The 27,829-nt window shown below is 50.7% G+C and overlaps 15 protein-coding genes across 15 annotated transcripts; 8 read left to right on the top strand and 7 right to left on the bottom strand.

The window, feature by feature from the left end:
* Positions 1-140: 140 nt before the first annotated feature.
* MGL_0212 (uncharacterized protein) lies at positions 141-3,866 on the top strand (the record flags this gene model as incomplete). Its single annotated transcript, XM_001732385.1, has 1 exon — positions 141-3,866. One exon carries the CDS (start codon positions 141-143, stop codon positions 3,864-3,866), a length of 3,726 nt encoding a protein of 1,241 aa, XP_001732437.1.
* Positions 3,867-4,371: 505 nt separating this feature from the next.
* On the top strand, positions 4,372-4,734 carry MGL_0211 (uncharacterized protein; the record flags this gene model as incomplete). The annotated part of the gene is made up of 1 exon (XM_001732384.1): positions 4,372-4,734. The coding sequence occupies one exon, from the start codon at positions 4,372-4,374 to the stop codon at positions 4,732-4,734; it is 363 nt and encodes a 120-aa protein (XP_001732436.1).
* A 265-nt stretch (positions 4,735-4,999) lies between these two features.
* Positions 5,000-6,095, bottom strand: MGL_0210 (uncharacterized protein; the record flags this gene model as incomplete). The annotated part of the gene is made up of 2 exons (XM_001732383.1): positions 5,000-5,969; positions 6,046-6,095. 2 exons carry the CDS (start codon positions 6,093-6,095, stop codon positions 5,000-5,002), a joined length of 1,020 nt encoding a protein of 339 aa, XP_001732435.1.
* Positions 6,096-6,401: 306 nt separating this feature from the next.
* On the top strand, positions 6,402-7,304 carry MGL_0209 (uncharacterized protein; the record flags this gene model as incomplete). Its single annotated transcript, XM_001732382.1, has 1 exon — positions 6,402-7,304. The coding sequence occupies one exon, from the start codon at positions 6,402-6,404 to the stop codon at positions 7,302-7,304; it is 903 nt and encodes a 300-aa protein (XP_001732434.1).
* Positions 7,305-7,387: 83 nt separating this feature from the next.
* On the bottom strand, positions 7,388-8,033 carry MGL_0208 (uncharacterized protein; the record flags this gene model as incomplete). The annotated part of the gene is made up of 2 exons (XM_001732381.1): positions 7,388-7,714; positions 7,758-8,033. The coding sequence occupies 2 exons, from the start codon at positions 8,031-8,033 to the stop codon at positions 7,388-7,390; spliced, it is 603 nt and encodes a 200-aa protein (XP_001732433.1).
* Positions 8,034-8,551: 518 nt separating this feature from the next.
* MGL_0207 (uncharacterized protein) lies at positions 8,552-9,745 on the bottom strand (the record flags this gene model as incomplete). Its single annotated transcript, XM_001732380.1, has 1 exon — positions 8,552-9,745. One exon carries the CDS (start codon positions 9,743-9,745, stop codon positions 8,552-8,554), a length of 1,194 nt encoding a protein of 397 aa, XP_001732432.1.
* A 341-nt stretch (positions 9,746-10,086) lies between these two features.
* MGL_0206 (uncharacterized protein) lies at positions 10,087-11,215 on the bottom strand (the record flags this gene model as incomplete). The annotated part of the gene is made up of 3 exons (XM_001732379.1): positions 10,087-10,320; positions 10,377-10,906; positions 10,948-11,215. The coding sequence occupies 3 exons, from the start codon at positions 11,213-11,215 to the stop codon at positions 10,087-10,089; spliced, it is 1,032 nt and encodes a 343-aa protein (XP_001732431.1).
* Positions 11,216-12,026: 811 nt separating this feature from the next.
* Positions 12,027-12,920, top strand: MGL_0205 (uncharacterized protein; the record flags this gene model as incomplete). Its single annotated transcript, XM_001732378.1, has 1 exon — positions 12,027-12,920. The coding sequence occupies one exon, from the start codon at positions 12,027-12,029 to the stop codon at positions 12,918-12,920; it is 894 nt and encodes a 297-aa protein (XP_001732430.1).
* A 226-nt stretch (positions 12,921-13,146) lies between these two features.
* Positions 13,147-14,106, top strand: MGL_0204 (uncharacterized protein; the record flags this gene model as incomplete). The annotated part of the gene is made up of 1 exon (XM_001732377.1): positions 13,147-14,106. One exon carries the CDS (start codon positions 13,147-13,149, stop codon positions 14,104-14,106), a length of 960 nt encoding a protein of 319 aa, XP_001732429.1.
* Positions 14,107-14,369: 263 nt separating this feature from the next.
* Positions 14,370-15,298, bottom strand: MGL_0203 (uncharacterized protein; the record flags this gene model as incomplete). Its single annotated transcript, XM_001732376.1, has 3 exons — positions 14,370-14,426; positions 14,460-14,692; positions 14,962-15,298. The coding sequence occupies 3 exons, from the start codon at positions 15,296-15,298 to the stop codon at positions 14,370-14,372; spliced, it is 627 nt and encodes a 208-aa protein (XP_001732428.1).
* Positions 15,299-16,244: 946 nt separating this feature from the next.
* Positions 16,245-17,288, top strand: MGL_0202 (uncharacterized protein; the record flags this gene model as incomplete). Its single annotated transcript, XM_001732375.1, has 2 exons — positions 16,245-16,379; positions 16,662-17,288. The coding sequence occupies 2 exons, from the start codon at positions 16,245-16,247 to the stop codon at positions 17,286-17,288; spliced, it is 762 nt and encodes a 253-aa protein (XP_001732427.1).
* A 581-nt stretch (positions 17,289-17,869) lies between these two features.
* MGL_0201 (uncharacterized protein) lies at positions 17,870-20,221 on the top strand (the record flags this gene model as incomplete). Its single annotated transcript, XM_001732374.1, has 1 exon — positions 17,870-20,221. The coding sequence occupies one exon, from the start codon at positions 17,870-17,872 to the stop codon at positions 20,219-20,221; it is 2,352 nt and encodes a 783-aa protein (XP_001732426.1).
* Positions 20,222-20,424: 203 nt separating this feature from the next.
* MGL_0200 (uncharacterized protein) lies at positions 20,425-21,492 on the bottom strand (the record flags this gene model as incomplete). Its single annotated transcript, XM_001732373.1, has 1 exon — positions 20,425-21,492. The coding sequence occupies one exon, from the start codon at positions 21,490-21,492 to the stop codon at positions 20,425-20,427; it is 1,068 nt and encodes a 355-aa protein (XP_001732425.1).
* A 162-nt stretch (positions 21,493-21,654) lies between these two features.
* Positions 21,655-22,738, bottom strand: MGL_0199 (uncharacterized protein; the record flags this gene model as incomplete). Its single annotated transcript, XM_001732372.1, has 2 exons — positions 21,655-21,896; positions 21,934-22,738. 2 exons carry the CDS (start codon positions 22,736-22,738, stop codon positions 21,655-21,657), a joined length of 1,047 nt encoding a protein of 348 aa, XP_001732424.1.
* Positions 22,739-25,449: 2,711 nt separating this feature from the next.
* MGL_0198 (uncharacterized protein) lies at positions 25,450-27,786 on the top strand (the record flags this gene model as incomplete). The annotated part of the gene is made up of 1 exon (XM_001732371.1): positions 25,450-27,786. One exon carries the CDS (start codon positions 25,450-25,452, stop codon positions 27,784-27,786), a length of 2,337 nt encoding a protein of 778 aa, XP_001732423.1.
* Positions 27,787-27,829: the final 43 nt, after the last annotated feature.

Below are 27,829 nucleotides of genomic sequence, written 5' to 3'. Positions count from 1 at the left end.
AGTAGTGACTGGTTGCTCCAATAAGCAGCGAACATAAATCCTACCTAATTTCTATTCGTGTGCTTGAGCCACGCTCTCCATTGGCAGTCTACATCCGAGTGTGAGGCCGCGACACCTTGGCGGCGGTGAGGGATATGCCCATGCCGTTCCATGACGGCGTCGTGTACATACGCACACCGACGAGTGATGCGGAGCGCGTTCCTCGTCGCTATGCGAAAAGCCACAGATCCGTCGACGAACGAGTGGCGTTGTCCACCCCATCGTCGCCTTCGTCATCGGTGGCTGGATCAGCGCCATCAGCGGCTTCAGCGCCGGCGCCAGCTATTCCTGCAGCTCTTTCTTACATGCAGAGCTCTGCCAACGCTGCGAGTGATACACATATGATGCCTTCAGTGGCGTCCACATCAAACATCTCGTCTCTCGCAGGTAAGATGCCGACGTCTGAATCCATGGCATTCTCAGATTTGTACAGGCACTCCGAGTTACCGAGCACTCCCACATCACCAGTGCCGGCATCTATGATGACACCAGCGGCTAGCGCAGAAATGACAGGAATGTTGTCATCCACAGGAACTTCGCAGAGGTGGGCATCAGACGATCCTCACGACATGCACAAAGCTTCTTCGCCCTCCAAGATACCACACTTGCGCATTCACGCATCAGACGAAAATGCGGCAGATGCCGATATGGCTTTTCCAACCTTGACGCCATCGTCATCCACTCGTTCGATGCGAGGAATGGATTCATTGATACCCATGTGGTCTGCGGACGGGTCCACAAAGCTAGAGTCACCTGGTTCGCGCATTATCCGCGTACCGCAGCGTGGTGTCACAACAAATGAGTCGATGGATTCTATGCGTTCGGTGCCTGCAACGTCGACGTCGAAGCCATTCAGCGTAGCGGCGAATCGCGTCGCGGGGACCATTTCTCGTCTTACACGCCTGCGAAATCGGCAACAACCACGAGTACCGCCTGACGTAGAGGCAAGCACACGGCCTGCTGTTGCCACTGATACTGCCGATCATATTCATAACTCGCAGCCACTTGCACTCGAGGGAAAGGAAGTGCCTCGCAGATACACGTCGCGTGACGGGGCAGATCGAATACCGCCATGGATGCCTTCAAGTCCTAGTGGGAACACGTCAATCCGAGCACAGGCGTCGCCCGATGCACAGTTTCGCCGGTATGAAATGATCGGACGTGGCTCGTACGGCGCCGTGTACCGTGGCTTGCATGTGCCGAGCAACAAAGTCGTGGCACTCAAAGTCATTGATCTTGACACGCCCGACTTTGATGTATCCGAGATATGGCATGAAGTAGCCCTACTGAGTCAAATTCGACATACGCAGCCCAAGAACATTGTACAGTATTGGGGCTGCTGGCTGAATGGGCCGACACTGTGCATTGCAATGGATTATTACGAAGGAGGCAGTATCCGGACACTCATGAAGGCAGGACCCATCGCGGAGCGGTTTGCGGCTGTGGTGACGCGTGAAGTACTTGTGGCACTGAGCTACATTCATTCGGTCGGCATCATTCACCGCGACCTGAAGGCGGCAAATCTATTGGTGACACGAACTGGCCAAGTGATGCTGTGTGACTTTGGTGTTGCTGCATCGTTTGTGCAAGGCAGTGCTCGGGGAAAACGGTCAACGTTTGTTGGCACGCCGTACTGGATGGCACCTGAAGTTATCCTAGAGGGCAAGTCGTACGACTATAAAGCTGACATATGGAGTCTTGGCATCACTGTGTACGAAATGGTCACCGGCAATCCGCCATACTCTCAGCATGACCTGCACCAAGCCATCACGCTGATTCCCAAGAACCAGCCCCCGCGCCTGCCTGACAATGGGCAGTACTCACCCCTGCTGCAAGAGTTTGTGGCCGCCTGCCTAGATGCAGAGCCCCGTGATCGACTTTCCGCTGATGAACTCGCACGTATGCGTTGGATGAAAGCCCATGCTAAAGTACCTGTTAGTGTTCTCACAGAGCTTCTGGTCCAGTACAATAAATGGACACAAGCTGGTGGCATTCGCCAAAGTCTACTTCCTCCTATCCAGACGGATGTGCGCCCGAATGTTGACGAGTCACCCCAACCAGAGTGGCAGTTCGATTCTGAAACGCCCTCTGACACGGCGCCATCGCTTCCTGAAGCCGAGACACCCACAGAAACTCCTACCGACCATCCACTGTACCGACTCTTTGAGGCCACGCACGACTCCGACGATCCTACGACACGCTCTACATCTCGTACAGTCAACACAATCACATCCACACCGAAGAATGCGCTCGCCACTGTCAAGGCTGTGAAACATCCGCCGCCACTGTCGCAACCTCTTTCTGTGCCGGAGTCGCAGTCGTATCCACAGCTCACGCAGTTGCCGTTGCCGTCACATCTGCATCCATATCCAACGTCACATCCACCATCCCCATCTCAGATGCAGTCGCAGTCGCAGTCGCAGCCACCACTACCATCATTATCATCATCGTCAGTGTCTGTATCGTCACCTCCGCGGACCAACGCACGACCTGCCGGCGCAGGCTTTTCGGGCTCCGGCAGTACGCCTTTCCGATTCGGCCTTGGCAGTCGCATGACAGAACAAGCGAAGCCGCCGTCATCATTCTCGACAGCGAATGCATCCTCAGGGCATCCCGCCTCATCATCAACTACATCTACTCCACCCATCTCCGGCTTATCCATGTCCGTGCCGGAGGCCGCGTCCGCGCCCACGTCCATATCAATTCCCGTGTCGCGAAAAGGGTCGATGGACGAGTCGGCTAAGTCGGTCATAAGCCCCTTAGAACCACCTAGTGCACTGGACGTGATGGCGACGTCATCCTCGTCCGTGAGCACATCACCACAACTGCCCGAGTCGCAGTCGAGCCACTCTGTGCCCACGTCACCTATCGTTGAGGATCCTGTCGAATCAACTCGTTCATCCCCAGCGCTTCGAAGAGTCGGCCACATACCGAACCGCGCGATGCGGCAAACGCCCCTCCGAACACTACGTCTTGTGTCGTCGTCCTCTTCGCTTGTGTGGGAAACACAAAGCGCGAAACGAAGCGTTGATGAAGGCCGTGATTCTACGCCATCGTTTCTTGAGGAACCGTACACTGCTGGGTCTCGACCACAAGGCACGCTCAGCCGAACACGCAGTCGTGGACATGCCAACACGGCTGCTATGACTTGTGCACCCGCATCGACGGTCAGTGAGCTACCACGCAGCCGCTCTGTCCCCGGGAATCGTCTCGCACGCTTCTTATCCAAACAGAAAGAAGCGGATCAGGACGGCTCACCTGAGCCTACGGACTCTTCGACCACGAACTTGGCGACACTGCCATCCTCCGTGTCTTTGACATCGCTGGACCCATACTCCACATCTGTCGCGAATACGAGCGTGCCGCCTGCTGCGAATGCCAGGGCCACGAGCGCACATCGACGGCAGCATCATGGCGGGTCTGACCCGACCATGATGGGGACGGCAAGATTGCGACATGATCCTACAAATTCGAAAAGGCATGTGCGTGAGTATTCCGATCAAGCGAAGAGACCGGATCCTCGGGACATGCGCAACTGGACGATACCCGCAGCTCCGAATGTCGCTGACGCAACATCCGATTTATCCGCAACCACGCAAGATGTATTCCATGTGCCATCGAAAGGCTCGTCCGTGGCGCCCTTCGAAGGTCCCGTGCTCCGCACGCTTGATTATGCTGCGTTGCTTAGCCGCCAAGAGCTCCAGGCCGAGATGAGCCGGACTGTCGAGGATTTATGTACGTGGCTCGACGCGCTCGCCGCTGGGCTCGACGAAGTGCTACATCCTCCCACGCGTGCCCTCCACCAACATCCAACACGTGGGCCATAGAAATAGATGTCCCGTCGTGGCCAATCACATAGGTAGCATTAAACCGGCCTTACGAGTAAGTGCGAAAGCGAATTGTGTCGGCGTCTTCTATTCATTCCTCGGCGATCATATAGCAGCGACCATGTTGCTTACAGCTCCTGCCAAGTCTCTGCTGTCAGCTCCATTCGGTATGTGTGTAACTGCAAAAAAAGTACCGCATACTCACACTCTGCTAGGTGTATCGTGCTTTGCACGCGCTGCTGCGACTCGTGCGCTGCACCAGTCGGTGGCGCCGAAGCGTGAAGCCGCTCCGTCTCGTCAAGTGGCCCAAGTCGGTGGCAATCAGCTGAGTCTTGAGACCCCTCGGAATACTGTTGGTATGTATGCAGGATGTTTTGGGACCTCCCCTTCGCGCTAACTACCAATAGAATACACTCTCTCGACGCTCGACAAAATCGTCAACTGGGCGCGCCAGAGCTCGGCGTGGCCTATGACGTTCGGTTTGGCTTGCTGCGCCGTCGAGATGATGCATGCATCGGGCCCTCGCTACGATCAGGATCGTCTCGGTATTGTGTTCCGTGCGACTCCGCGTCAGAGTGATATCATGATTGTGGCTGGCACACTCACAAACAAAATGGCGCCAGCCCTCCGCAAAGTGTATGACCAAATGCCAGAGCCACGCTGGGTGATCTCTATGGGCTCTTGTGCAAATGGCGGTGGTTACTACCACTATAGCTACAGTGTCGTGCGTGGATGCGATCGGATCGTTCCTGTTGACCTGTATGTGCCAGGCTGCCCCCCAAGTGCTGAGGCGCTTTTGTACGGTATCCTGCAACTGCAGCGCAAGATCCGCCGGTCTCGCCAAGCTGTCCTGTGGTATCGCAAGTAGATGAATGATATGTTGGTTCGACATGTGTATGTCGCTACGACTTCTGTAAGCACATGGGGTATCATCTTTGTACATCCCATTCGTTCGTGTAGCACTGCGCCCTGCCTCCCAATTCCACAGACGGGGTCAGGCGACCGGCAAGCCGGGTTCGAGGAGAGGAGGAGGAAGAGGCATCATGTGAAAGGGGATTAAGACCTGAATAACCAATGCGTTAGTGCTCGCGTCGACCTCGAAACAGAACTTGACCTGCGTGCATGCCAGGTAACTAAACGTACATTTTGTAGTCCATCGAGCCTTCCGCTGGATTCGCGCCTTCCAGTTTGTACGTGATCGAAATGTCCAGATCACGATTGTTCCGCGCATTCGGCATGCAAGACAGCGTGCCTTCAATCACATCGCCCTGGCTCACAGTCAAATTGCTGGGCGTATAAAACACAGTCTGCTTCCAGTGCGTATAGCGAGAGTGAGGGCCAGTGGAAAAGCGCACGGGTTTGTGGCATGCTTCAAACCCAATATCGAACCAGCCGAGGAACGCGTGTACATAGTCGTTGCGCGTTACATGGAGGCGGAAGGGAGTCTTGAACGACAGGTCTTCCTTCTTTACAGTCATAAGATTCAAATGCATCAGAGGCGCAGGGTCGCATACCACGCTTCGTAGCTCAACGGTATCGACAAGCGGCTCGCGCAGAGCAATCTCTTTGATGCATGAGTAGTCAAAGCCGTACACATCGTCCCAAAAATCAATTTTCTCTTCCTTGTACTCTTGGTCTTCAATGGCCGACAAGTACAGCGTCGCGTGGTCCGGCATCATGACGCCTCCTGGCGCTAGGTATTTATCACGAGCCAGAAGCACAGTGTCCAGCATACTTTCGTACAGCAAGAAGTAGCCCATCCATTCACTCACAATTACATCAACCTTCCCATCAGGACCTAGACCAAGATCGACATCCTCCATCTTGCCCTTAACTAGCGTGATGATGTGGTCCAGCTTGTTCGCTTTCACAATGACCTTCGCCTGGTCAATGATGTTGCTCATGTCCACACCCACGACCTTTTTCGCTCCTGCTTTGGCTGCGAACATGCACAAGATTCCTGTGCCGCAGCCAACATCCAAGACTGTCTTACCTTTGAAAAGGTGCGGGTTGTTTTGGATCGCTTGTCGGTACGACAACGTCCGTACTTCGTCCTTTAGCATCTCTTCATGAATTCCGAAATGCGCATACGAATCCGCGTAGCTGAACACTGCGTTAGATTTGCACCTACACACTCGCTTGCTTGCATGTATGCAAACTCCCAAGTTCCGCCACTTACTAGTCCATCGACGTCATAGCGCCAGGCTGAGGGGCTGCCTCGTCCGACATGGTGCCTGACGTTTCAACGACAGTTTGCAGCAACACCTATTGCCCCGTTCAAGTCCACTCTCGTCTCTCGACACTACCTGCACTCGCATACACGCACATACTTGCCTGTTTGGTAGCAGAATGTCTGAGACCGTGAGCCTAGTAGGTGGGCCCGACGCTCCTAGAGGCTCCACGTGATCAAACCACGCTTCCAAGTTGCGTGTCAAGCCTGGGCGTCGGCGGTGGGCAAAGCGGGGCGCCTCGAGCCATGGCAACAAAACATGGGTGTGCTCCGTCGTCCGTTTCGGTTTCCGTGCCTCATAGCTAATGAACTCCCTATATAATCTCGCGGGTCGTCAAAGTGCTGCGATCCGAGCAGATATTGATGCGTATTCGCGCGATCCCTTGGCACATGCTTCCCTCCGCTCACAAATCATGACGTCTCTCTCGGCATTTGTCAAGACCATCGAGGACTACGAGGCCATAGCTAAGCGGGAGCTTGTCATTTCTAAGCGAGAAAAGGCCCTTAACCGCGCAGCCAACTTCCATGCTGAGGTGAGGCAATTCCGTGAAGAGCTCGCGCATGTACAAGCACGTCCACCTACTAATGCTTCGTCCGCCTTGTCTTTTCACGCGGGAGCCAATCCTAACACTACTGCAACACGAGCGCGCGTCGTAGATATGCAACCATCTATCGGGCAAGGAGGCGTCTACAGCACAGAACTTACACAAAGTTCTTCGACTTATGCTCCGTACCAGCCTATGGGATATTCCACGCCCTCGACGTCCACGCATCATATGTCTGGCATTCCAACGGTCTCTGTGACTACAGGCCAGCCATCATACTCGACTCCGGCCATGCCAACTCCACAACAAGATCCACTCGCTGCATATCGTATACACTCGGCCACTTATGCCCCCCCTGACGAACGTACCTACAGCATGCGCGAGTCGCACGCATTGCGGGAGCACTCATTTATTCAAAATACTGAGAGCCAGCTGGACGCATTTATTACACAAGGCCGTTCCGTGCTCGGCAATCTCACTGAGCAGCGGGGTATCTTGAAGCAGACTCGCAAGCGCTTGTTAGACGCAGCAAATACTGTTGGATTGAGTCGTGAACTGATCGGTGTAATTGATCGCATGAGTACACAAGACACGATATTGTTCTTCGGTGGCGCCGTGCTCACCCTTACAGCCTTTTATTTCATCTACCGGTGGCTCGGTTAATGGTTCTTCGCGGACATCCAGAGTTTCATTATCCTCGTGTTTAGATCATGTTTCCATATACCCTATGTATGTTACAAATATACCTAGAAACGAACGACTTTGGCGGATGCGGCTCCAGTTGGTGTTGATGATGACGTATGCAGCTTCTTCCATTCCCGCTGAGCATCCTTCTGCTGATTCAGACGATGCTGCGCAACAACATGGAACTCATCTTCATCTGCGCCACCGCTGGACACGTTGTCTAGAAGACCCACACCGCCAGCCTCAACGTGCGAAGCATGTGTGATGCGACGGGGATCCCGAGGACAATCTCTCGCAAGATGCTCAACAGAGCCACAGACCTTGCATTCGCCTCCATCAGGATAAACGCTCTTTCCCTTGTTCTGAGGACACTTTGATGCCAAATGGCCCTACATAAGCGTGAGTCAAGACCGCAGACCTCGGACAACGTACCTTTTCTGAGCAAATGTAACAAGTGGCAAATGGCAGCTCATCAGCTTGCTCTGATCTTGGACGCCGGCATTGCGCGAGTGAATGTTCTGTGCTTCCACATCGGAAGCAAATGCCAACAGTATCTTTACCTTGCGTGTCCCCCGAAACATTATGTGGACAGTCTTTGGCTGCATGTGAGAATGCACGGCAAACAAAGCAGCGCATTTTGTTTTTTCGTTCCTCTGCTCGTTTCGCCCGACGAAATTCCGAGCGCTGGTCAGGATCTGGCGAGTGCATGTGTGGTTAATATAAGCTCGTCACATATGCAAGAAGTATAATGAAAGTTCGTACCTATTCGACGACGAGAATCACTCGTCACACTAGTGTCGCGATTATGACCTTTACGCTTCCCTAGTATTCCTCGTGATCCGTTTTCAGCAGAGGCTTCGCGTTCCAACGCTTTTGCCTGCTGTAGATGCCTCGATTGGATCTCTTCTGACTTGGCTTTCTTGGCCTTAAGCCGTAAGAGTTTTGCTCGTTTCAAGAGTGCTTTAGGGTCATTCGTATGAATTTTTTGATCCAATCCATTCTCCTTAGTTGTCACTTCATCACTCGGTCCGTGTATTTCAGTCTGTCCACTCGGTCCATGCGAAATGGACCTACGACCATCTAGTTTCGTATATCGTGTCATAGTCAACCGAAAGAAGGAAATATATGAAAAAATTATTCAAATCGCGGTGTCCGTGCCTCGCTTGGCACTGAAAAAAAGTTCGTGCGTGCGCATTTTTGAAAAGGCGCCAAACAGAATTTGACCGTCAGCCTTTCTCCACCCTGAAGTCTTGCAAGGCTCGAGGCGTTCGAATCCAAGCCGACAAGGGCGCCGAAGACGACGGAGGTAAAACAGGATCATCCATCGAATAGCGCATGTCAAGGAACCGATAAAGCTTCGCAGAAGAGGAGCTGTATCCCAAAAGCATATTTTTACGCTCTGAATACGCAACTGTTGATGCGTTGTTGGATGCATGCTTTTGGTCGTAATACGCGAGGTAAGAGCAAGTATCATCATTTGATAGGACTTTACACGCGTTAAGATATTGCATGTACCAAGCACGCTGGCATACTGAAGACAAGGTGGATAAAGGAAGGGGCGTATTTCCACGTCTTCGCAGAGATGCACCCATTTTGATACCGCCTAATAGTTTCTCCAACGGCCGTCCGCGAATCCAAAGCACGGAGGCGGCACTGGGTACTGGTTCGATATCTTGCCATGCAGAAGTGCCTTTAGATAGGTGAGTTTCCTTTAGAACCTGTCTTTCAACGCATTCTCGCGCATGGGGAAACATGAGCGATGAAGTCAACACGTTCGGACGATGCACTACCTCATTCTCAAGTCGCTCAGATATAGCAGACAAACAGGATGCGCAACATTCGGATGCAGTGAGACCCGGACAGAGAAACGGGTCAAAGCTCACAACGATTTGATTGATAAAAACAGGCTCGATCCACCGCGACAACAAAGCTCCTTGGATGCCTAGGGCGCTCCAGAGCATGAGCTTGTCGGAGCATGACATACTTATGCTCGGGGGTGCATCTGGACGTCCAGGCTTAGTCCTAAGTATGCAAGCTGAAGTTGACAGTTGCGACATAGTGCGCCCGCGTAGAACTGCAGATGCAGAAGATGAGTACCGCACAGGCTCTGGTGCATGTCCATCTTCCATTGTATGGCGCGCGCGAAGAGCCGAGGACGATGCTTCACCACATGGTAGCATAGACACATACCAAGACAAACGAAAGTCTGATGCAAGTTTCCAGCGAGAAGGCTTGTTTTCATGCCATTCTGTGGGGACAAGGAGGCGCGGAAGTTCATCCACTACGCCGCAATCGATCGGTGCCTGTTGCTCTTTGATGAGCCGCTCAAGAAGCCACGAACGGACACCTCGTCGAACAAGCACTTCGGCATGATAGTCGTGCAATACGTCACCATGTTCAGAAAGCCGATCATATGGCATGCACTTGGCACCTGTCGCCACAGCAATAGGGACAAGGTTACCCTCCTTGATATGCAATACAGCACCTGCAAGAATTGTCCACTCATGCCTAGGTTAGATAATGTGTGCGACCTTTGTGCATACACACCGACCATTTGATCGCTTCTGTGGCTTTGCACCACCATGGGGGAGAGATGAATACACTTGTATGCACGTTTCGGCTATTCTATCTGCCTCATTCATGCTATGACCTGGTTAAGTGGAGCCCAAGCGCCTGAGATAAAAAAGGACGGATTTTGTCATGAGACTCCGGATCACATCGAGGATATACCCATTTGGGTCAAATGTCAAATCATGATGACCTACAGTTTTTCCTTGGCACCATTTTTCTCATCAGCAATATTATCACACAACTCGTCTTTAGCGTCATTGTCGTCTTCCAATGACGTGGTTCGAAGCTGATCTGCTAGTGAATCGGCGAGTGTAGCTGACGTGCTTTTCGTCGAGAGTTGTTTCCTCTCATCAAATTGCACCGTCAAGCCATGTATGCGGTCCAATTTTCGGTGCATCTGTTGGTGCATTTCGTCCAATTCGTTCTATCATAGATGTGAATCCTGTGATTGCATTTTTTTTTTTTTTTTGAGACACGTACCTCCCAACCACACTTTTGGGCTATGAGACGCACCGTTTTATCGACGGCACCAGGGCAAAATATGTCGCGCGAGTCTTCTGAATCAAAATCAAACCCTTCGCTGAAATCCAGACCAAATTTCGAAAACATACTACCCCGCCCAGTCTCACCAACGCGCTCTAGATTTAGAAGGGCGCGCGGGCAGTCCAATGGCACTTCGTCAATGAGCGACGCAAATGGTTGCACGACCAACGATGTCCCCATTACAAGGAGTAAATTGGCTCTTCGAAGATCATAGAGTCTTTCAAAGAACCTTTCGGGCAAGCTCTCTCCAAAGAAAGTAATATCTGGCTTGATCGGTGGCGCTAGTGTTGTCTCATATTGACACTTGGATTGCTCGCAACGAGCGACATGACCACCTTTCACCTTCTTTTTTAACCATTCCCTGGAGACAGGTGTCTTGCAATTGATGCAACGGGCCTTTGAAAATGATCCATGCGCTTCGACAATCTTGTCTTCATTTAGTCCAGACAGGTGCTCTAACGTGTCGACTGATTGTAAGTTCGAAGTAGGCAGAAACAGAATCACATACTATTCTGTGTGAATAAACGAAGGAGTTTCCCTTTCTTTTCCAAAAGGCGAATAAAAGTATGCGTCAGTGTAGGGCGATATTTCGTTCCATCTGGATACAACTCTTCGAATAGGGTGTAGAAGGGCTGGGGATCTCGACGGAAATACTGAATATCAAATAGCGCCTCGGGATAGGGCAACTTATATTTTTCTAGACGGGAATAAAGTCCTGTTACAGGAGAGCGGAAATCAGGAATGCCTGCACTTGTTGAAATACCTGCGCCCGCCATCACAACAACACGAGTTGCTGGACTGTAAGTCTAGTGGAACGATTCAAGACCTACTCTTCTTGTCTTTCAGCAATTCTGCAACTCGGGCAACTTCAGAGGTAATATTCAGCTCTTCTTTGGACTTTGTCATCCCCATAGGCAAGCAAATGCCTGCGGTACAAACAGCAAGCAGGTCGTCGTGAGCCACAGTCACTATACTAGGCTCGTGCGCAGGCGATAAATCAAGGTGCGCCAATGACGCGTGCAACCATGGGCACAGGTCACGTGCCAAACCATCATCATCTGTCTCGACGTGTCCAACTATCGAAGTGTTAAAATTGCTGGTTCTTGGCGTGTGCGAGTGATTCTGGCCCCTTGTCAACGTTGATGACACCTGAAGAGGGAGGGGCCGCTGACATATCTGGATTCTCTTCAGGATCAAGAGCCGGAGTTGAATCAAATGCAGGCAGAAAATCGAGTCAGGAATCTAATGTTGCTGATGTGACATGTTGGAAAGCAGCGCTGTCGCGTGTCCAGCAAGCACAAACCCTCCTTAATACCCCGTTGTCGTCAGGGCAGCCCCTCCCAGCACATCCATCCATGCATGATGGTCTTCTATATGGACTGAATGATCTTATATACCCCATGGATGGCGTCTTGCAGATGCGTCGCTCAGGTGCACCAAGGGCTTGCAGCTGCAATAGGCGCGGATCAGAGCTCAACGGCGGCACCCACGCCTACCCAAGGTCTTCATACATTTTTGCAAAATGCTACGAGTATGCTTCATATCTCTAATCAAGTTGTTTCCATGCTTCGAAGTCCACTGACTGGGATGGAACCATCGGTAAACGCGCTAGAAGTTCTTGAACAAGAGCAACAGCGCAGGCCACTCGAGCCTAATGATAAGCGAGACATCATTCTCCGGATGCGCAAGAAACGACGCATTTCTACCGATTCTCCTCCCTGTCAAGATTCTAGGCAAAAGCATTCGACGAGTGCGACCCAGTCGGTGCGTGCGCCTCTGCAGCCGATCCCGTCCTCCCTCACCTTTCAAGCGACGACAGCATGGATTGAACGGGTAACGGAACGGAGCCGAGACGTGTCTTTACTTTCTTCAGTCGAGGACTTGGTTCATGAGTTCCACCTGTACATGAAAGATAGGTGCCTAGAGGAGTCGTCTACTTTGACGAACAGTCAGGGCAATCGTACATTACCGCCTCAGCGCGTTCGTGCCCGTGTATCGCTATGGTCGTCAAAGAGTGGTACTGTATTCGTTGAGCTGCGCGATGTGGGCTTGGTATCGATTGAGCTGCAGCTTCAGAATAACGAACTGAACATCATGAGCATGAGCATGTGCTCGCTTAGTGAATACCCTCATATCCAAAGCTCCTCGAGCGCCCTACTTCCATCGCGCTTCATGTTTTATGGAGACATAAGCAATCATTTACTCGTATATGCGTTATCGCACCAGCGTTCATACGGGCATGGTCTGGTTGCACTTGCACACACTCTTTTGCATGTGGCTGGACTGCGCACCTTATATGATCCGTTGCCTGTCCCTGCTCCAAGCGTGGCGCCTATCATATCTCGCCTCACATATGGCACGCTTGACTGGAATGCAACTTTGGATCGAGAACAATGCATAGTTTGGAAGTGGTGTCAAGTCGTGTCACCTATACCGTCCAATCAGGGTGAATGGTGCGCGTACGTCCCTGGTCTAATGTAGAAATGGCGATTTCAGGGGATTTGGATAGCACAAGATTTTGTTCCACACTATCCACGCGTGTAGGTTGTTTCTCAAGGTTTTGACAGGTGGAGAAACCACGTGTTATGAGAGTCACGCCACTTTGATACGAGTGTCATAAAAGTAGCCTGAGACCGCACGTACTCTAGTACTTTTTCCACCTGCCCTACTTGTCTGCCAATAACCTGACACGGACTTAGCTGTGCAGATGGACCTTGTTCTTCACCTGGCAGACGAGTTCTTGCTCGACAATGTCTGGGCAAAGATGCTTCCTGCCTCACGCTACTCACCGATCTGCTCTGCAACGCATGCCATGGCTTTGAATCAGACTATCACTGAGGCTGATCGGCTTATGGCGTGTGGCGCACCTGGTCAAGAGGTGTCGTGGCTTCCGCGCGACAACATAATTCGTCAAATCATATCGCTCTATGTGATCACATACATTGGCATCATTTTACTATATTTCTCCTGCGCCGGTTTCTCATACTATTTTCTTTTCAACAAGGATCTGAAGAAACATCCACTGTATCTAAAGAACCAAGTGAAGCTCGAGATTCAGTCATCCTTACGCGCATTCCCGATGCTTGATTTGCTTACCCTTCCTTGGTTCGTGCTGGAAGTACGTGGTTATTCGCTCGCATACGATCGTTGGGACGAGTATGGATTGTGGTACTTGATACTGAGTGTGCCACTCTTTCTGGTGTTTACTGACGCTTGCATTTACTGGGTGCACCGTTCAGAACACCATCCACGCATATACAAGTATATCCACAAGCCGCATCACAAGTGGGTTGTACCCACACCGTTTGCTTCGCATGCCTTTCATCCACTTGATGGCTATGCGCAAAGTCTCCCATACCATATTTTCCCTTGGATCTTCCCCCTTAACAAACTCTTGTTCCTCGCTCTCTTCGGCTTTGTCAATATATGGAGTATTATGATCCATGACTCAGACATGATCAACAACACAGGGCTGGAGAAATACATCAATGGACCGGCTCACCATACTCTTCACCATCTTTACTTCACTTGCAACTACGGTCAATACTTTACTACATGTGACCGGTTGTGCGGTAGCTTCCGCGAGCCTCAAGCGGAGGATGATCCTCTACTTGAAGCTAATGGAGTTCCACGGCCCCAGCGCGCGAAGCCGACAAAGTCTGATTAATTACACCGTGTATGGGTGCGAGCCTTTGCCACTCGTTCTATGTAAACAAAAACGATATTCAGGAATCGTTTGTCTTTGATATGTTATTTTATTGTGTTCTATCAATCTCACTTGACTCACTTGTGCTATTGTGAGCAGTTGCATAGACACCTCGGCCCGCTCTACTAGTCTTTGATGTCACGTTTTTAGTTGCAACACCCTCCCCCCAATGGCGCGCGTGTGTGGATATATAACAAAAAAAGACATTTATACAAACGAACCTATTATGGACGTTTCCAGTGACTATCTTGTAGGAAGGCAGCGAGGTGCTTGCTGCCTGTCTGTACTGTGAGTTATTTTGACTTTGAACGTACTTGTAGCAACGGGTGTCCCGCCACGATCTGCAAAAAGCGTTCGAGTCCTTCACGGCGGTGCTCTATGACCTCTTCAGAGAATCGGTTCGTAAACACCTTGCCCGGCAAAGGTGGAATATTAACTCGCGTTGACTCACGCTCGAGCAGTTCGCGGAAATAGTCAAAGTCTGAGTATCTTCGCCAGACAGAGGAGTATCGCAACTTAAACGCCGGGATATTGGTCCTTGTGACCACTTCGTAGTCAGTGTACATTTTGCGCCCGTGCCCATGAGTTCTTGGATTTCGGACTTCAACTTCCAAAAGTTCTCTGGCACACCGTATATATCTTCGGCCGTTGCAGGGTGCGGTCCTAGACTTTCAACGCGCGCGAATGGCGAATAACTAGTTGGGTATACAGAGGTGTTTTTTATTGACGCAGCGTTGTTACTCCGCGTTCGCTTGGCTTGCGTTTCCGCATCCTTTGGAGGGGGTTGAGGAGCGACATCATTCGCACTTAACAAACTCTCTCGGTGTTCGGATGTTTCAGCATGTGAGTTTACAGCGTCGTGAACAAAGCCGCCACGAATAGCACTCTCATCACTCATCATATCCGTGGCGGTGTCCCACGCATTCGCGTGCGACTCTTGCTTCGCCGTGCTTGTTGGCAGTTCCAGGGGACGACCCCATGGGTGCTCTTCATCAATGTCGTCATCATCATTCAAGATGCTTTGTGGCTGTGACAAGCCCGCACTTGGCAGGGCTGGCTCCGTGGATGGCGCCGTCCCACCCCATACCTCCGCACTTGACGATGTAAGTGGATTATCTTCTAGCCCTGTATTGTCTGCAAAGAAGAGCGACATCTCTGTGCTCCGTAAGCATACACGTACTTGGCAGCAGCAAGATAAATGAACAATACACACGTACACACACGCACAAGCCGGCTTGACACGCGCGTCAATGTGGATGAAGAGCATCTAAATCGAGGAATTAAGGCACATCAGCAGTAGCAGCCTGCTTACCAAGCTAACAGCAACTGCTTGGTTTATGCATAATTACCAGCTCTGACCCGTATGATCCTATAGCACTCACAAGGATACGAGCCTCGCATGCAACTGAAGCAGGATGGCTGCATATATCTACGTGCCCTAAGGTAGTATCACAACTTGTCGAGGCACAACGTTGGCACATTGCCTTCCCGTACGGCGCTACGAGCGACGTCAATAAAGTGTCGACTCTCTAATATGCATATGCGTTCGCAGGTAATCATATAGTTTACAAGTACCAATGCTACCTAAAAGTAAAACGATCCTGATGGATGCCTTTAATTTACCATGAACGTCCCTGAACAAATGACCCTTCGTACGACGGCAGACAAGTGAGATTAGATCAATCTCATATCACGTGCAAACCACAGAACTACAATGGAACACGTGATCACCATGTGTGTACGACTGGGTCGATGCACCGTAAGGTGTGTCTGTACGGGCAAAAGTTTTCCACTCCAACCTTCCACCGGTTGCACCGACGCTTTCACCTTTCGTCAAGATGTCTGCTGCCGCCCCGGTCAAGACGTACGTACTAATTACGCAGATGTATTGTGCTACGTGTGTTATGTGCACTATTTGTGGATCTCGCGCGCGTAGAAAGCCTAAATGCTTTCAGAAGAGCCTTGCTGAGTGAGGCAAGGTGACGTGTCTGTTAGCTCGAACGGTACTCTTTCCTGTGCTGACTGCGCGCGCGCGTCCCTAATGTATCGAGTGTTACAGAGTGCATGTGTACTATGGGTCTGCGAGGCATGATTTGGATATGTTTGCTAACAGGCACCGCAGTTCTGTGCCAAGCGCTAACGATGTGCTCATCCCGGAGACGCTCTTGAAGAAGCGTAAGGCCGATGCTAAGCTCCGTGAGGAGAACCAGGCCAAGGCCCTTGAGCTCCGTAAGGTATGTACTAGGTCAGATGGCTCCTTGAGACTACTTGCTTGGTGCTTGGTGAAGGTGCCCTCTGTCTACGTGATGCATAACTATCCTCTTTTGGACTAGACTGCTTGTTACGTCGATGATGTCTCTAATATACCATCTTTCGGGGCTGATCACAAAGACGGAGACGTCGTTTTTGCGCGATGGCGTAGGGTGCCTTTCATGCGGGTAGAGAGAGCGAGTTTGTCAGGCGCCTGTCTGTGACGCCTAAACTGTTGCAAAGATCCACAAACTAACATAATACAGGCCCGCAAGCAGAAGCGTCAGGTTATCTTTAAGCGCGCTGAACAATACGTGAAGGAGTACAAGGCTGCGGAGCGTGAGCAGATCCGCTTGCGTCGCCTGGCCAAGTCGCAGGGCGACTTCTTCGTGCCATCCCAGCCTCGTGTGGCTTTCGTGATCCGTCTGCGTGGTGTCAGCAACATTCCACCCAAGCCACGTAAGATCATGCAGCTGTTGCGCCTTCGTCAGATTAACAACGGTGTCTTCGTGAAGCTGACGGCGGCCACTCAACAGATGCTTCAGTTGATCTCGCCATACGTGACATGGGGCGAGCCGAACCTCAAGTCGATTCGCGAGCTCATTTACAAGCGAGGTTACGTCAAGGTGGACAAGCAGCGCATTCCTATCTCGGACAACAGCGTCATCGAGGCTCACCTCGGCAAGTACGGCATCATTTCGGTGGAAGACCTTGTTCACGAGATTGCGACGGTCGGTCCTAACTTTAAGGTGGCGAACCGTTTCCTGTGGCCCTTCCAACTCTCTAGTCCGACGGGCGGCTTCCAGAAGCGGAAGTTCAACCACTACATTGAGGGTGGTGAATACGGTGACCGTGAGTCGGACATCAACCGTCTTGTTCGTCGCATGAACTAAGCTGCTTTATTGGATGTTTGTCTATGTTCCTGATCTAGTTTTCCCTCTCTCTATCTTCCCCATGATGATGATAGAGCCTTCAGAGTGCTCCTTCCATGTCATGTATTCAAAACTGCCTAGGTAGGTAGTACCTGCGGTAGGTACGGCTCTGTGGCCCAAAATCCTGTAGAGGTTGTACCATCAAAAAAAAGACTCCCGCTTAGATTGTCGAGAACTCGGTGCGCTAAGATGAGGATTGTCGTGCTGCGGCAATTTGATAACTCTATCGATCCTAGGCGAGCCCACATGCGATTGTCCATGTGCGAGTGGGGACCTTTGTTTCGTATCCTTGTCACTAGTGTGACGTGAACATAACGCATGGTGATTTGTCATCCTCTGCGGCAAACACGTCGAAGTGAATCGAAGCATACAGAATCCTATAGAATATACCCAAGTCCCTATTAGGTGCAACACAATCAATGTCATGACACGATTGGTTAGTGCGCCCTGTTTCTCGAAGGCTGCCTCGTGGGCGGCGGCCACATAGCAAGCGGAATAAAAGTAGGCTGTTGTCATTCTATTACGTTCATCTTAAACCCATCATGTCAAGTGTCGTGGGTCTGGATATCGGAAATATCAGCAGTAAAATCGGTGTCGCGCGTGCGCGTGGCGTCGACATTGTAACGAATGAAGTTAGCAATCGCAGCACTCCATCTCTAGTCTCGTTTGGTCAGAAGGCTCGTGCGCTCGGTGAAGGCGCTGCCAACGCACAGACATCCAACTTCAAGAACACGGTTGGCTCGCTTAAGCGACTGATTGGTCGCACGTTCCAGGATGAGTCCATTCAGCAATTTGAAAAGCCTTTTGTGAATGCCGAGCTTGTGGATGCCAAGGGCGAGGTGGGTGTGAAGGTGCGCTTCCAAGGTGAGGAGCATATTTTCTCTGCCACACAGTTGCTGGGCATGTACCTCGGCAAGCTGCGTGACACCACACAGCGTGAGCTTGGCGGTTCAGGCGTCAGCGATGTTGTGCTCTCCGTGCCAATTTGGTTCACCGACGCGCAACGTCGTGCTATGCTCAACGCCGCTGAGATCGCCAACTTGAACCCTCTGCGTGTGATGAACGAGCCTACAGCTGCGGCCTTGGGCTATGGTATCACAAAGACAGACTTGCCAGAGCCTGAAAACCCGCGCAATGTCATCTTTGTTGACATTGGTCATTCGAGCTACCAGGTCTCAGTTGTGGCATTCTGCAAAGGACAGCTTACTGTGCTTGGTGCGTGGGCCGACCCGAACTTTGGTGGCCGCAACTTTGACCGTGCTTTGATGGAGCACTTTGCTAAAGAATTCAACGATAAGTACAAGATTGATGTATTATCGAACCCTAAATCGACGTTCCGCTTGGCGGCCGGATGTGAGCGTCTCAAGAAGGTCCTGTCAGCCAACACGTTTGCTCAACTCAATGTTGAAAGTCTAATGAGTGACATCGATGCTGCCTCGCAGCTCAAACGTGAGGAGTTCGAAAACCTTATTGCACCATACCTCGAGCGTGTGCACGAACCCCTCGATGCTGCTCTGTCTCAGTCCGGATTGACGAAGGATGAGATTTTCAGCATCGAGCTAGTGGGTGGTAGCTCACGTGTCCCTGCTTTGAAGGAACGTATTTCACAATGGTTCGGCAGGCCTCTGTCGTATACACTGAATCAGGATGAAGCTAACGTGCGTGGTTGCACGTTGGCCTGCGCTACGCTCTCCCCAGTGTTCCGCGTGCGTGAATTTTCCGTGCATGACATTTCGTCGTACCCGATTAAGGTGTCGTGGGAGCCGGCACCAGATGTGCCGGACGAAGAGAACGAACTTGTCGTGTTCAACACAAACAACCCTGTGCCGTCAACGAAGATCCTTACGTTCTACCGCAAGGAGCCCTTCACGCTGGACGCTGCATACTGCAACCCGGAGACGTTGCCCAAGGGCACGAACCCATGGCTCGGTCGTGTCACGGTGAAGAATGTTGCGCCGAATGCACAGGGCGAGCACTCGATCGTCAAAGTAAAGGCGCGTCTGAATCTGCATGGCGTTCTGAATGTGGAAAGTGCTTACACTGTCGATGAAATTGAGAAGGAAGAGGAAGTGCCTGTGGTCGACCCAGCAGCCCCTGAAGGCACTGAGCCAAAGACTGAGAAGCGCATGGTGAAGAAGCTGCAGCGCAAAGATGACCTGCCGATCGTCTCTGGTATTGGTCTTCTTGACCAGAGCATGATCGCAGACTTGAAGGAGCAGGAGGGCAAGATGTATGCTGCAGACAAGCTCGTGGCTGACACGGAGGACCGCAAGAACGCTTTGGAGGAGTTTGTTTACGACACACGTTCTAAGCTAGACGAACGGTACTCTCAGTTCGTCCAGCCCCAGGAAAAGGAGCAGCTTTTCTCGATGCTTGGCGAGTCTGAGGACTGGCTATACACCGAAGAGGGCGAGGATGCTTCAAAGTCTGCGTATGTGTCGCGTCTTGAAACATTGCAGAAGGCTGCTGCTCCTGTGCACTTCCGCTGGAAGGAACACGATGAGCGTCCTCGTGCTGCGGCGCAATTACGTGAAGTGGTAAACAAGTACATGTCTGTGTTTGAGAATGAACCCGAGAAGTACGACCACTTGTCTGATGATGACAAGATGAAAGTCATTGAGAAAGCTGCCACTGTCGGCAAGTGGCTTGATGACTATATGTACAAGCAAAGCGAACTGCCTAAGAATGTGGAGCCGAAGTTGACGTCGGATGAAATCTTGAGGAAGAAAGACGATGTTATTTATGTCTGCACGCCGATCCTCACGAAGCCCAAGCCTCGTGTGCCGGTGGACACACCGAAGCCTGAAGGCAATCGCGAAGGGGCTCCGCAGTCTGAGCAGCAGCAGCAGCAGAGTAATGAGAACCAGAAGCAGGGTGAGATGGACGTCGACTAAACGCGAACTTCATAGACATGTCAAGAATATATAAATAGTTTGGGGGCTATATCTTACTCGAAGGGCTACTGTTCAGAAGGAAATGTCTATAGAGGATTACAGGCCGAGGTTGCCGGCTGTACTTAGATGCTCTAGAAATTAGGCGTTCGTGCCAGTTGCAAACGATGAGCAAGTGAGTACGAATACGTTAAACATGCACTTGTTCAAGATAGCCAGGTAATGGTTGATACGAAGACTAGTGCGATACCCAGCCAATTGGCGTCAGGAAAAGCCATGGCAGCTGAATTATTGTTGGACTCGTCCTTGCTCGCAGCCAGGGGCTTATTCTTGTAATCGACATTGTTTATTTGCGCAGCTGCTTCAAAAACACTGCCATTTCCCGATGAATAATAGTCTACCAGCACAAACGTAGGGTAGCTGTCGTGCCTTTTTGCACAATTGTTTGCGTCACCTAGGATGGATTTCACCGAGTTAGTCTGATCGATTTTGTTAGTGTCAGGCGACGTGATCTTGTCGGTGAAGATTGTCTTGTCGAGGAAGTGGTTGATCATGTACATCATTGTGCTTGTATCACCAACGTAGCGACTCGGCGTACAGTTAAACTTCGACGTTGTTTGATCAAAATCGTTTTCCCAAATGTTTCTGAATTCCGGTAAGATGTAGTTGACCTGATCAAAATCAGCCTTATCATCGAGAAAAACGACCAGGCGCTGGTTCTTGTTAATCATCTGCTGCAAGGTCGGCCAGTCTTTCTTCGAAATCTTTTGAGAGTTCGGCTTGTACGTTAAATCCTTTACATTCGCATTTTCAAACGCTTTGGCAAAGTCGGTCACAGGCCTCTTATCAGGATTCGTCATGACCAGCGTGATCACTTCGTTTTTGTTATTGTTCAAAAATTTACCCACTTTCTTCAAGTAGGATTCAAGTGTCCCCCCGTTCTTGAGAGTACAGGAGGTGTGACACAGATTCAGTCCCGATGGATTCGAACTGTCAGAGTTATCGCTCTTATGCGTTTGTACTTGAAGTAGTCGGATCCCATCTTCCATTTGGTCTGTCAAGCTCGCCGCTTGGTTCGACCCTAATGAACCCAGCTTGCCGATTGCAAACGAGTCATGCGTGCCCATGTATGTGATATTCGAATACTTGCGGTTGCAGAACTCTGAATATCCATTGCATTTGGTATCTCTTTTTACCACTAGACGCGCGTCAGGCAGAGCTGACACTCCTACAGTGAAAAGGAGCAGTGCCCATGATGCATATTGAATCCACATCGTGGTGGCTATAGTTTAAACTCTAGAAGCAAGCGTTCAGCCATCAAGTGTCATTCTAATGTATTAAGCACGCTACTTATTCTTCATTTTAATTGGTTGGATCTAGCTGCGTCTATGATTCTGGAGTTACCGCCAATCGGGGTGTGCGTGTGTGTGTGTGTATTATGCACCGCCACTCACCTCATGCAGAAATGCATCAATTTGGTCCATCACGGAAGAGGGCTGTGCATCTTTCACATTCAGTTGTGGGATCTGGGCTTGTTCGGCCAAGTCAGTTTCTTGGTCATCTGACATGTCTGAGAACATGCGCAACTGACACTCTTCTGCTGATTTCGTGAGGGTTTGCGCTTCTTCCATTGTGAACGCGGGGAGCAATGCAGGGTGCATAGCAAGCAGTAGAATCGCTGATAGAAGAGTTCATCAGAATGTTACTATACGTACCTTTGTCAAAAGGAAAAAATCGGAGGGCCTGATATACGAGCGCTTTGATTCTCGAAGTGGGCAACGATGATGATGTTGAGGATGATACTCTTGTTGACGTGGCACTTTGTGCAAGGCGAATTTCAAAGTCAAGTGCAGCGTGCCATACACTTTGCGAATGTGGCGATGCATGCAAAGCACGGTCTATTAGATTCCGCACAGAGCTTGTACGCGCATGGGCTAGTTCGACCGCCAATGCATGTTGCCAACAGACCTCTGAATCAGTGTGTGTGTCGAACAGCACCAGCTCCTCCATGATGTGACGCACGTGCTGTTCCAAGCGAGCATATTGCTCTTGCGATACCAAGAGATGGAGAAGAATGGTGTTATTCGGAAATTCATTCAAAAGTCTCGTAGTTAATGCTCGTATTTCTCTATGCCGCAGCACAGATTTCCGCCGTGCCCGCAACGACATGGTAAGAAACTTTTGACACATGAGCACAAGCGGCAAATGCCACTGGTTCTCGCAGCTCTTGATCGCATCCAGGTAAATTTGCAGGCTTTTTATTAGTTCATCACCAACAGAGGTATCTTGGAGAATGTGCTCCGCAATTGCCAGTACACTGCAGTTCGGCACGGCCTGCTCTTTCTGGACTGACGAACGCAATGACCGCAGCAGTTGCAGTTTTTCTGTAGTAGTCATTAACCGGGCATCGTTAAGCTCAATTCGTTTTGAAGAAGAAGAAAAGTCACACGCTACTGCAGCTTTAGCCACTTGCAAGCAAGATGTCCAATCTCCCAGCACCCAAAGCAACTCAACCCACATGGTCCAAGTCATTGCCAAGAAGTACTTAGTAGATGGGTCTTGATGATCTTGAGTAGGCGAGAATAATACTTCCGTCCAAACTCTGTTTGCTGCGGCCACATTACCCCACACGCAGAGTTCAAGTTCTGCGTATGTATACCACAAACAAACACTTTGGGGCGTCTTCTTGAGTTGATCTCGCAAAATCTGTTTCGCACTGCTAAGTCAAAAGTGGAAACCACGTACCTCTTGAATTCATTGACAGCTGCACAAAGTATGGCGAGTGGAAGCGCCATTTGTGCTGCAAAGCAGGTTTCACCACTATCAGATAAAACAGAAGCAAACTGCAAGAGACACCGCTCAATCCGGCAAACTGCTGACCTTGAGATGCACGATGGAAGGGAAACAAACCATGGCCCTCGAGGGTCTCTGTTAGTGTGAGGAAAAAGAGTGTCAGGTAAAAGAGATAGATTTTGAACTGAACAGTTATATGGATTAGCAGGTGACATTCCGTCCCAAAAAGCATTTGGCATCCTAGCTTGGCACCACCGAGGTAAGATACGGGGTATACTTTGAATTGTCTTGGTCGGTGCCCACATAGATGGAATGGGTCTTCCCAGATATAGTGCCTGTGAGATCCATGATCGTGGCAGACCACAAAGAGATAAAAATGCATCCAGTGTCATCATCATAACCATAAATGAGTCTGACACAGGTAAATACATGTAAGGTCGTATGTCTGAAGCAATGACATAAGAAAAAGGGTCCGGATTTGATCCAGATGAAGCGGTCTCACGAATATATCTGGGTTGCGTGCATGAAGCAGAAAGTAGTTCGTTTACTCTCCAAGATGCTCGCATATCTTGCGCTCCCTCAGAATCAATTGAACAGATAGACGGGTCTTCATTCAGGGGTCTAATATATGGTGACACAGTCACGTTCGGTGCCGCTGGGTTCCTAATCGAAAATCCTCGATAGAGAACGGCTTGATCAGAGATCCGGGGATACTCACGATCCCACCAGGCGCAGAAAAGGTCAAGTATGTCTTCTTCTGACATAACGTCTGAGCTTCCTTCTTTCCAAATACACATATGCAACTCTAATAGTCCCTGGAGGATAGCATGCGCCCATTCAAAATATCCTGTCATGTTAGCACTGATCGGGGCGTACCAGCACTTTGCAACATTTGGCACATGTCAAATATTAAATCCAAACGGCACTTTTCTAAGCTCACTGTGTCACTTGTAGGACATGTGCGCAATCGCTGCGTGATGGCTTGCACGGCGTCCGCGTACACCCTAGCCACATCATCTAGCCGAAATTGCGTTGCACTCGACCTGCGAAATGCAACATATCCAAGCCACAGCTGAATCAATTCATCAGTATCCCATGCTGAATGTGTCAAAAGTGTCTGCCATTCTTGCTGGATCTTCTCGTCCGGCCATAGCCCGCGATCAGCTAGAATCCTCAACTTGGTGAGCAAGAGTGGCATTGACTTAGCGTTGCTTCTTGAGGCATCTAGTGCACGCTGGATAACGCTAAGCTCCATTTGAGCTAGTGTGTTCTCCATAGACGGATGTTGTAGAAAATTCGTATCCCCAAGTAAATCTCTTTGAGCACGGACAAGTTTTAGCCATGCATCAACATCATCTGGGCTCTTCTCAATCAATGCATGTAGTTTTCGGATTTTTTCTTGAGGGGATGTAGGCGTGAACACTGAATCTTTGTCAGTTTGCGAAGTCAATGGGGGCCGCGCAAGTTCGTTTGGATCTCCATTCGGCCCATACGAACACGATTCGTTCTCATCTGCCACTGGTACAAAGTCCCCATCTATTGGGGCGCGTCTTTTTGAGCTGGAAGTGTCTATTTTTTCTTTTGCTACACTGCCAGATAAATGTCGTAGGCTCAGACTTTGACGCGCGTGTTTCTCTCGCACTTGTGCAACGGTAAGTGGTGGCGCGAGACGTACCATCACAAGATGCATATTTCGGAACTCCATGTCGACTCGGACCGAACTTAGCAGAAGGAACGTCTCCATGTCGGTCTATAACAAAAAGATGAGGCACATCGTCTCGCTGCGACTCGGGTTGATCGTCTCTGTTTCGTTCATGTTCGCGATTTTTGCGCTTGCGGCGATGTATGTGTCTTTCGTGTCTAGAGAATGGTTCTTTCGCCTCAAATTGAGTACTTTCATCTACATTTTCTTCCTTTTTCCGCGGATGGAATGAAGAAAATTTGGGTACCTTGTCTTCAGGTTTCTCATTGTCGTGCGCCATGCTGGACGCTGGCGTCTTTCTTGCCTCGCGTGCACGGTTAATCTGGAAAGTGGAGGATGAGGACCACGCTGGTGGATGTGTGGGTATGACGTAACAAGAGCTGCGGGGTGATCGAGCAATAAATCTCCGATGACGCGGCAGACGGGTCAGGTCTGTGTGGCTGGAGGTCTTAACAGTTATCCGAGCGTCTTCCACGTTGCCACTTGATCCGCGTGGACAGACTTGTGAGAGACGACCACCCTTGCGTTTAGATTATAATATGGTTGATGGCCATAAGTTGGAACCTCAGGAGGACATGAAGGATACGTCCCTCGCTATCCTCCGAGGAAAGAAATGTACGTGTGTCCAGCTTGATTCTGAAGAGACTAACACACGTGTGACATAGCCCCAAATCGTCTATTTGTTGAAGATGCTACTACAGACGACAACTCCGTGGCGTGTCTATCGCCTGCAAAGATGGAAGAACTGGGCTTGTTTCGCGGAGATACCATTTTGATCCGCGGAAAGAAGCGTCGTGACACAGTTCTTATAGTCCTCACAGACGAGGACACGGAAGACTCGAAGATTCGTCTGAACCGAGTGGCGCGGAACAATCTGCGTGTGAAGCTTGGTGACCTTGTGAATGTGCATGCTTGTCATGACATCAAGTATGGCAAGCGGATTCATGTCCTGCCATTTGATGACAGTGTCGAGGGTCTGCAAGGCAATCTGTTTGATGTGTACTTGAAGCCGTATTTCCTAGAGGCGTACAGACCTGTGCGCAAGGGCGATACATTTATCGTGCGTGGTGGCATGCGAGCTGTGGAATTCAAGGTGATCGAGACGGATCCCGCAGAGTTTTGCATTGTCGCCCAAGACACCGTCATTCACACGGAAGGCGACCCCGTGCGTCGCGAAGATGAAGAGGCCAACCTCGCTGATGTCGGATATGATGACATCGGTGGATGTCGTAAGCAGATGGCACAGATTCGTGAAATGGTCGAGTTGCCTCTACGTCACCCACAACTATTCAAGAGTATAGGTATCAAGCCGCCTCGTGGTGTTCTCATGTTCGGACCACCAGGAACGGGTAAGACGCTTATGGCTCGTGCTGTGGCAAATGAAACGGGTGCTTTCTTTTTCCTGATCAATGGTCCAGAAATCATGAGTAAGATGGCCGGTGAGAGTGAGTCGAATCTGCGTAAGGCGTTTGAAGAGGCGGAGAAGAACTCTCCAGCAATCATCTTTATCGACGAAATTGACTCGATTGCTCCCAAGCGTGAGAAGACGAACGGCGAAGTGGAGCGTCGTGTGGTGTCCCAGCTTCTCACACTGATGGACGGGCTCAAAGCTCGTTCAAACATTGTGGTGATGGCTGCAACGAACCGTCCAAACTCGATTGATCCGGCACTTCGCCGTTTCGGCCGCTTTGATCGCGAAGTTGATATCGGTATTCCTGATCCTACGGGCCGTCTCGAAATTCTGCGCATACACACCAAGAACATGAAACTTGCGGAGGATGTCGACCTTGAGCAAATTGCATCTGAAACGCACGGCTATGTCGGCTCTGATATCGCATCCTTGTGTTCTGAGGCTGCCATGCAGCAGATTCGTGAGAAGATGGACTTGATTGATTTGGACGAAGACTCGATCGATGCCGAAGTTCTCGACTCGCTGGGTGTTACTATGGAAAACTTCCGTTTTGCCCTGGGTGTGTCGAACCCATCGGCCCTGCGCGAGACTGTTGTGGAGGTGCCCACGACGACGTGGGCCGACATCGGTGGTCTGGACAAGGTCAAGCAAGAACTTCAGGAAACTGTATCTTACCCAGTGGAACATCCGGAAAAGTTCCTCAAGTACGGCATGTCTCCTTCGAAGGGTGTGCTTTTCTATGGTCCTCCTGGTACGGGTAAGACGCTTCTGGCCAAGGCTATTGCTCATGAATGCCAAGCGAACTTCATCTCGATCAAGGGTCCTGAGCTGTTGACGATGTGGTTCGGTGAGTCCGAGGCGAACGTGCGTGATGTGTTCGACAAAGCACGTGCTGCTGCCCCTTGTGTCATGTTCTTCGATGAGCTTGACTCGATTGCCAAATCACGAGGTGGATCCTCGGGCGATGCTGGTGGTGCAAGTGATCGCGTGATCAACCAAATCCTGACTGAGATGGATGGTATGAATGCCAAAAAGAATGTATTTGTTATTGGTGCTACGAATCGTCCGGAACAAATCGATCCCGCTATCCTTCGTCCAGGTCGTCTTGACCAGCTCATCTACATCCCATTGCCGAACGAGGCGTCGCGTCTCGACATCTTGAATGCGACGCTGAAGAACTCGCCTGTCTCATCAAAGGTCGACTTGGGCTTCCTTGCCAAGCACACGCATGGTTTCTCTGGTGCCGACCTAGCTGAAGTGTGTCAACGAGCCGCCAAGCTTGCGATTCGAGAATCAATCGAAGCTGATCGCCGCCGTGAGAGTGAGCGCAAGGACCGTGGTGAGGATGTTAAGATGGAGGAAGATGTCGCTCTTGAACTCGAAGATGATCCTGTGCCTGAGATCACTCCGGCACATTTCGAGGAATCGATGCGCTTCGCTCGCCGCTCCGTGACGGATGCCGATATTCGCCGGTATGAAATGTTCGCTTCCACTATGCAGCAGAGCCGCGGCACGATGGGTGCTTCGTTCCGATTCCCCGAGGGCGGCATCGACGGTGGTGCTCCTACCTCTGGTGGAAACCAGCCATCAGAGACTGGTGGCGGAGCACCAGCGCCTGCTGCGTTTGGAAATGACGAAGCTGATGATGACTTGTATGCATGACGTGCATGAAGAACGTGGGTGATTTTTCGACATAGGCAGTCCA

This window comes from Malassezia globosa (genome assembly GCF_000181695.2).
Source record: "Malassezia globosa CBS 7966 chromosome Unknown mgl_sf_1.1, whole genome shotgun sequence".
Lineage (NCBI taxonomy): Eukaryota > Fungi > Basidiomycota > Malasseziomycetes > Malasseziales > Malasseziaceae > Malassezia > Malassezia globosa.
This window is presented reverse-complemented; position numbering and strand designations above follow the sequence as displayed.